Genomic DNA, 8,153 nt, shown 5'->3' with positions numbered 1-8,153 from the left:
GCATCACACACAATTTCGTCGAAGGGTTTCTGATTGTAGTGTCGCGTTAGCAGCATCATGCAGTAGTGTTAGGAGAAGCAGGAGATATGAAAGATTGAGCATGTCGCCTAGAGGGGGGGTGAATAGAAGCTTTAGAATAGTTACAGTTTAGGCTTGAACAAATGCGGAATAAACTTAGCGGTTAATTTGTCAAGCACAAAACCTACAACAACTAGGCTCGCCTATGTGCACCAACAATTTATGCTAAGCAAGATAAACAACTATGATAGCAATATATATAACATGAAACACTATGGCTATCATAAAGTAAAGTGCATAAGTAAAGGGCTCGGGTAACAGATAACCGAGGCACGCGGAGACGACGATGTATCCTGAAGTTCACACCCTTGTGGATGCTAATCTCCGTTTGGAGCGGTGTGGAGGCACAATGCTCCCCAAGAAGCCACTAGGGCCACCGTAATCTCCTCACGCCCTCGCACAATGCAAGATGTCGTGATTCCACTAAGGAACCCTTGAGGGCGGTCATCAAACCCGTACAAATGAAGACCCTTGGGGGTGGTCACCGAACCCGTACACTTTGGCAACCCTTGGATGCGGTCATCGGTACCCGTCAAATTGCTCGGGCGATCTCCACAACCTAATTGGAGACCCCGACGCTTGCCCGGAGCTTTACACCATAATGATTGAGCTCTGAACACCACCAACCGTCTAGGGCACCAAGGCACCCAAGAGGAACAAGCTCAAGGGCACCAAGCACCCAAGATTAATAAACTTCTCAACTATCACTTCCACGTATCACCGTGGAGAACTCAAACCGATGCAACTAATGCAATGGCAAGGGCACACATAGGGGCATCATTATCCACTGTCGTCCACATCTGGCCCCACCCCCCTTCTTGCTTCCTCGCCGGCAACAACCCAAAACCCTAGCCATGGGCCTCTTCGGCAGCAGCTCTAGAAGCGACAAAGGCAAGGGCACCCCCGGCGCCTCATCCTCCCCCTCCTCCTCCGTCGCCGGCGCGTGCCCGCCTAGGTCGGCAACGTTTGCACATCCCGGTGCACCAAGCATGGTGGCACTGGGAGTATAGGCAGCCGCTGCCGCACCACTGGCACCTTGATCCGCAGCGGATCCCGGTGCTGGCGGTTCCGCAGACACAGCGGGTACCCGACGAGGAGGTGCGTAGGCGCAGCGGTGGATATCGAGTACGCTGCAGACTCTCCCAACTGGGAGGCCTGATTTGCCCTCAAGCACGAGGAGCAACGGCGGCTCGGTGTCCATGTCAACCACGACCTTCCGCCGCCGCCCTGAGGATAGAGCTGGAGGAAGAGGAGGCGGAGGTGGAGTACCAAGCCGCCCTCGAGGAGGCACTGCAGCATACACTGGAGGCGAGCCGACTCGAGGAGGACGCCCATTGGGATGGGCTGGAGCAAGCCATTGCTTTGTCAACAGCGGGGGACTCCGTCCAGGCGCCCCTATTCGTGCCGCCACCGCCCCTCGTCAAGCCCAAGCCCGAGCCAGAGCGCTAGCCAACTCCCACGCGCAAGCGGTCATCGCTGCCCCCCCCCCCACTTGGCTGGAGGAGTCCTATTTGTGGACCAGCCAGTACCGCGAGTGGGTGAGCGTGCCTCCCTGCCACTACGCCGAAAGAAGAGACGTCCCACCTTGAGCGCTGGAAGGCGCACTAGCTCGCCGAGGAGGGGGGCGACGGCGAGTGGCAGATGCAATATGAGCAGATGCTACGCCGTGATGAGGAGGCTCTGCGGCTAGAGGAGAAGGAGGAGGAGCGCGCCGCAGCAGACGCCAGAGGAGGCTGCCCTGGTGGCCTACCAAGCCGCGTTCGGTTGGGCCGGGCCTTCTCTCGTGTTCATTGACCTCACCGGCAGCGAGGGCGACGACGACAAGGGCAAGGGCAAGGCAGACTATTAGGGCAACATGCGAATGGCTTATTAGTTTTTTTAAAAAAAAATCTAGTTGTTTAAGTGGACTTTGGCTCATGTTTGGCCAGCCATGTATGTATAATTATGTTTATTTAGTCAACTTCGGCCACGCCGGCATAAATAGGTCGGCCTCCCGTTAGACACACCTACCGACCCAAATGATAAACCGGATGTGTACGTTCGTCCAAACGAATGAAAAACAGACAAAACATGGGTTCGTTTGGATTGATGCGTTGGAGTTGCTTTAAGCGACACACTCCAACACGATTGAAATGAATCGGTCGCTGGTTCGGAGGTTCTATTCTAAAAAGAAAAAAGGAAAAGAATCGTTCGCTCGCGCGAAAGTTTTTTTTTTGAGGGTACGCAAAATGCGTACCTTAGCTTTATAGAAGGAGAGAAGTACAGCCATACAACCACATCTACCTCTCGCTGCGAACAACGAGCGTAGCACAACTCCACACCTGACCCAAACAAAGGAAACCACACACGACAACCCATTACGACATACAAGAGCCTACCCAAAACCGATATCCTCGCCGCGTCTCGACCGACGCCGGAGATCATCGAAGAACAGCAACTCCAGCTTCCTTGGTAGAACCAGCGACGATCGTACATAGCGCCAGAGAAGAACGATCCGGGCAGCGGTGCACGCCGGAGGAGCGCAACATAGGGCCTCTTATCTCCAAGCACGAATCTCCCAACAGAGGAACAACATCAGAAAGACGCTGTCGTCGTGCCGATCCTACGGATCGAGGCTTTCGCCCCGGAGATGGTTGCCGATACAAGGCAACGTGGGCAATGGCGCTACCCTCGGCGACGCCTCCAGGAAGGGGAATGACACCCACGGGTGCCATCGACGCCGGTCCGACCAAGGCCGAACAGAATTTTCATCCGTAGCATTGCACATTTCCACGCCACCAAGCTTCCGGCCAGCCCCGAAAGATGCCTCACACCGCCAACACCGCAGCCACTTGCAGTCGAAGCCACACATCACTGCCGAGGAAGCACGCCTCCAGCCACCACCTTCAGCACACCAGGAACTGCAGCAACCACCAGTCGATGCGGGGATCAGATCCGTCGCGATGGCCTTCACCCGCACCTAGGGACTGCCACACAGATGAACCTGACCCGCACCATCAGCCACACTTCGACGCCAACTTCACCGAGGCATCACCGCCCGCGCCTCACACGTAGGTGGTCGGGCGCCCGCTGCTCGCCAGGCCCTGCCTAGCCGAGCCTCGCAGCGCCGCCGCCTCCATGGCTGCACATGCGCTGCCGCCTCCGACGAAGTCAGCGCACCACCCACAACCACTCACCCGCTGCACCCCTCGTGCAGATCCAGGGGACCGCCGTCGAGCATCCCGCCGTGAAACAGACTCCCGCAGCACCCCGACCGGGAGCCATCCAACGCGCCAGATTAGGCCCGAGAGCCACGGATCCGCGCACGGGAGGGCTGCCTGCCAGCCGACCCGACGCCAACCAGGGGCGCCACCACGGCGCCACAGGCGGCCCGCACCGCCCGGAGCAGGGCACCGCCGACCCCAGACGCCGTCGGCTCGCCCCGCGCCACTCCGCTCAGACGAGAGCCACGGGCGCGCCGTGCCTTGCCAGAGCCACCCCCGCCCGCCGCCGGCACGCGAACCATGCCGGCGAGAGGACCTCCGCGCCAGATCTGGCGTCCCGCGCCGCCAAGAGCTTGGAGAGGAGGGGAGAAACCCCGCCGCCGCCAACCCGTCCGGGCTTTGCCCGACGTCGTCCCTTGGCGGCGGCGAGGGGGAGGGGAGGCGGGGCGGGAAGACTGGCGGCGGCGCGATTTAGGGTTCCTCCCGGGCCGCTTGTGGGAGCGGCACGGGGGACGGGTCCAGCCAGACAAAGTCCCTCGCGCGAAAGTTTTCAAATCAAAAAGGAAAATGAAAAAGGAATCGTTCGCTCGCGCGGAGCACACGGTGCTCGGTCGCATAACTGATGTCCTCTCCGGTCACCTCTGCAAACGAGACCTGCCCCCACAACGCCGCCGCCTGCGACGAAGACGGCGGAGCCAAGCACCTTCTCGCCGCCACCATCCACTGCTAATCCCACCACGCCTCTTGCATCCCGTTTACCGCCGCAGACGAAGCCCCAGCCCGCCGGCGGCACCTTCTGCCTTCTCACGGATCCTGGGACGGCCGAGCCGTCGGGCTACACTGCGGCGGGCAATTAGTTGGTTCTCCCTCTCCCATCGTTGTGGGGCATCCTTCCGAGGCGCAGTGGAGCAATCGACGGGAGCCCTTGCGGTAATTGCTCGGATTCGAATTCCAGATCTTTTCGGAGTTTCTACGGCAACAATCCTCGCTGGATCGGGACTCCCTTCTTCTAATCGGATCACAAGTGAGGCCTCGGCTCGACTGGATATAAAGTGCAGCCAGCCATCGGTGTGCTTCTTCTCAGATTAGATACAAGCCAAGTCCAATTGGTTTGCCGCTGAAGCAACTCTTCCCCCAAAAGACCTGCTTTTGCAATTGCTCCAATGGAGGCCTGTAGCGTAGCCAGGATAATGAGCTTAGAACATTTTGGCCTGAAATTTTTGCCTAAGCTCCTGGCTCTTTCTCCCGGTTCATTGGGGAAATTCAGAAAGGTCTCGCCACCGATGGAAACTGAAACTGTGTTGAAAAAACTGCCGGAGCTGCCGCAGGATGTATTGAGAGAGGTCTCACCACCCATGGAAACTGAAACTCTGGTGAGAAATTTGCCGGAGCTGCCGCAGGATGTATTGATGGACATATTTTCACTCCTGGAGATACCTGACCTCATGCGTGCGGCTTCTGTCAGCTCCTCCTGGCGCTCCGCGTATACCAGCCTCTGCAGCCAGCTTGAGCAGTACAAACGGCCTCAGACGCCTTGCCTCCTCTACACCTCTGAATCTGCTGGTGAAAACGTAGCTTGTCTCTACAGCCTCGCGGAGAAGAGGGTCTACAAGTTAACTCTCCCGGATCCACCCATCCGCAATAGGTATCTTATTGGGTCCTCACATGGTTGGCTAGTTACCGCGGATGACAAGTCTGAGCTACATCTTATCAATCCGGTCACTGGTCAACAGATTGCTCTCCCGTCAGTGGTCACCATTGGTTATGTAGAGCCAATCTTTGGCAATGAAGGCACACTTATTAAGTATGAATTGTGGGACCAACTGTATGATCCGGACCTAGAGCCCGAAATGTTAAGCTATGCTCCTGACGAGCTTCGTAACCATGTCTACATCAGGGCATTTATCTTTCCAGACCCGTCCACAGGAAGCTACATTGTGGTTCTCATCCATGGTCCAGGATATCAGCTTTCATTTGCAAGGGTGGGAGATTGTAAGTGGACCCCGCTGCCGCCGGGTTGGGACTATGAACAATGCATCTACATGGATGGTCTATTATATGCATCCACGAAATCCGGAAGAATGGATGCTTTTGATCTCACTAGTCCTAACGTCACGAGGAATATAATTGCAGATGAGATTGACATTTACAGTAGTGAGTACAAAGGGGTATTCTACCTTCTTCAGGCTCCATGGGGTGATCTGCTGCAAGTTTGCAGGAAGGCAAAACTCATAGATGCGGGTTATGAGGAGCTCATAGTTAAAACTAATAAAGTCTTGTTACACAAAGTCAATATGGAAGCAGAAGAGCTCGTGGAAATAAATAGCTTGCATCATAACGTGTTGTTTCTTGGGCGTAACCAGTCGCTATGCCTTAGTGCCGAAGAATATCCGCAACTGAAGGCCAATTGTGTCTATTTCACAGATGATGAGGAATGTAATTGGAAGTATAAGACGAATCCCCGGGATATAGGTGTTCTTAACCTGGAAGATGACAGTAGGGAAGAAATTATATCTCCGCTTTGGTGTAGCTGGCCGAGTCCCATATGGATAACACCCAGTCTTACAGTGATGAACTTGTCATTGTGCAAATAGGTAGCCTTTTGTAGTTATGTACCTTGGTTATGGGGTCTGTCGACCAAATTTGCCATTTTTTTATGGGCAGATGCTATGACAACTGAAGCATGTCCTGTCTATCTCCTTTTCATATGTTGTTTGTTGTATCTGATGAGACTATGACCGAGAAATAAATATTATGAATGAAAATGGTGCTCTACAACAACTACGTTTTCTGTTCTCACATTTCTTTCCTATTCACATGCATATTCTGACAGAATATTGTTTGTTTGATATTTTCCCCCTTATAACTGATAGTACAAGCCACGTAGTAACCATTCGGTAGAATGGTCTGTTATTCTCTTCTGTATGTGATATTATGTACTGTATTTCTGATTGCATTGATGTTTTCATTGTTCTTGAATCATTTATGTAATTAGGTTGATTCGCATTAACTAGCCATTGAACGTGACATCATTTGCACTAAATATTATCAGCAAATGTTGTTAGTGCAGTTGCTAATCCCTGTTCATGGTTGAAGATAACTGAAGATTTTATTAGAATGCTATATGTAGTCACACTCTTGCTCCTGGGCTACTTCAAACGGTTCTTTCATGCTTTGGCAAGCATTTCTGCTCAGTTACCTTCGAAAAGCGGAAGGTTCTCACTAGAAACAGTTTAGAATCTTTAATTCAGACCGAATGTCACTGTGATTGGCATATTTGTTAGCAGGCTCATAAAAACATGTAACGGTGGCGTTTGTTCCTTGATTAATTGGTTATGCTTTCATCACGGTTTCCTCATTAGGTGAGGAAGTCCTTAGTCGTACAGTGTGCCTCTGGTATGTAAATCCCCCCACCCGAACCCCCTCTGAACTCCACTGCTTCTTATGTAGGTATGCTTAGCTATGCTAATAAAACTCCCTGTATACAAATACAATGCAGTTTTATGCTCCCTGTAAAGCATGGGCATGTCTTGGTTAAAAATGAAAAATGTATGCATGTTGGCAAAATTACAGCATAGAACCCGAGCATAAACACGTGCGTAACTGGTGGCACAACTCGAAATGTTTCCCTCCAAATTAGTCTAGAAACTAATTTATGCAACTCTTGACTATTATTACCCTCACAATTTTCATTGATCCACTCAGTGTATAACGGAAAGCTCCAAATTTCAGAGGTATCTTAATGGTAGAGACTAGAGAATAATCTGTTTTGGTGGATCACGACTACCATCGGTGAGAGGGAATAGCAGAACCCTGAAGCGACAGCCATCAAGCCATCTCATGCTTATTGGGGATCCAATATTCCACTGCAATTTCAAGTTATTGGCGCAGTCTGCCAGAAAAAAACAGGAAAACAACTGTTGGCCCCAGATTCCAAGACGCCTAGGCAGCTATGAATCTGATCTCATGTTGAGGTTGAACAAGGGGCCATGACAGTGAAACATGCAGCATCTTGCGCACCGCATTTCGTCAACCCATGCCTCGCAGTGTAGGTAATCTTCGTCTTAAAATTGAAATCTTCAGGGATCACAACTAATGATTTGAATGATCATTTCTCGTGAATGATGGTTTGGTTTGACCTGACTTTTGTATGGGACATCTGAATGTCGTAATGTAGGCTAGTGAAAAAAATACCCCTGCTTATGAAACAACGTGGTTGCTTTGACATGGGTTTACACAAGAGAGCTGCTATACACACACGTTTTTGGAACGATGCATGAACGATGCTCCACATCCATCCATTGAATCAGAGAATAAAGCGCTTCACATCCATCTGATTGTGAATCGTGCATGCATCGTGCGTGGAGTGTCGTCTGTCTAGTATTTTCGTTTACACAATTAATATCTTCTGCGATCTTGTAAAACAGCCCCCTTATACTAGAACTAACAAGAGATTTTCAGCACTTCAAAAAGATTGGATGGATGTCTAGCAAATATCGAACTACTCTCTGTAATAGTAGAGAAGATTTTTGTCGATTTCCACTCACACACGCTATGGGGCATTGTGCACGTTCAAGCCACATATGCCCAGATGGAAGAAAACTATGATGGAAACACTCGTCAGCGGGAACTTACTCTACCAAGAACGTGTATGCCTTGGTGATATGGGTGTATGAAAGAAGTTGAATAATATATATAGAGACACACATACCGACCATCAGCAGTAACATCCTCTTAGATATTGATGATGCTGTTCGGAAATCAAGAGAATACACTGACATGGCGTGTCTATAACACTACGGGAAATGGCGTGTCTTTTCTAGCTGCAACCGCATGCAAACTGTTGCATGTGCCCAATGCTATTCGATCGAA

At 51.6% G+C, this 8,153-nt stretch overlaps 1 protein-coding gene across 1 annotated transcript; it reads left to right on the top strand.

The window, feature by feature from the left end:
* The first annotated feature begins 3,888 nt into the window (after positions 1-3,888).
* On the top strand, positions 3,889-6,152 carry LOC123082105 (putative F-box protein At4g22660). Its single transcript, XM_044504520.1, has one exon. It carries the CDS (start codon positions 4,445-4,447, stop codon positions 5,873-5,875), a length of 1,431 nt encoding a protein of 476 aa, XP_044360455.1. The 5' UTR covers positions 3,889-4,444; the 3' UTR covers positions 5,876-6,152.
* The last annotated feature ends 2,001 nt before the right edge of the window (positions 6,153-8,153 follow it).

Source organism: Triticum aestivum, chromosome 4A, assembly GCF_018294505.1.
Source record: "Triticum aestivum cultivar Chinese Spring chromosome 4A, IWGSC CS RefSeq v2.1, whole genome shotgun sequence".
Lineage (NCBI taxonomy): Eukaryota > Viridiplantae > Streptophyta > Magnoliopsida > Poales > Poaceae > Triticum > Triticum aestivum.
Note: the sequence above shows the minus strand (reverse complement) of the source record. Positions and strands in the feature narration are given on the sequence as shown.

What these genes read in the sequence shown, in the direction of transcription:
- LOC123082105 (XM_044504520.1), top strand. Translation starts at nt 4,445, where the DNA reads ATGGAGGCCTGTAGCGTAGCCAGGATAATGAGCTTAGAACATTTTGGC.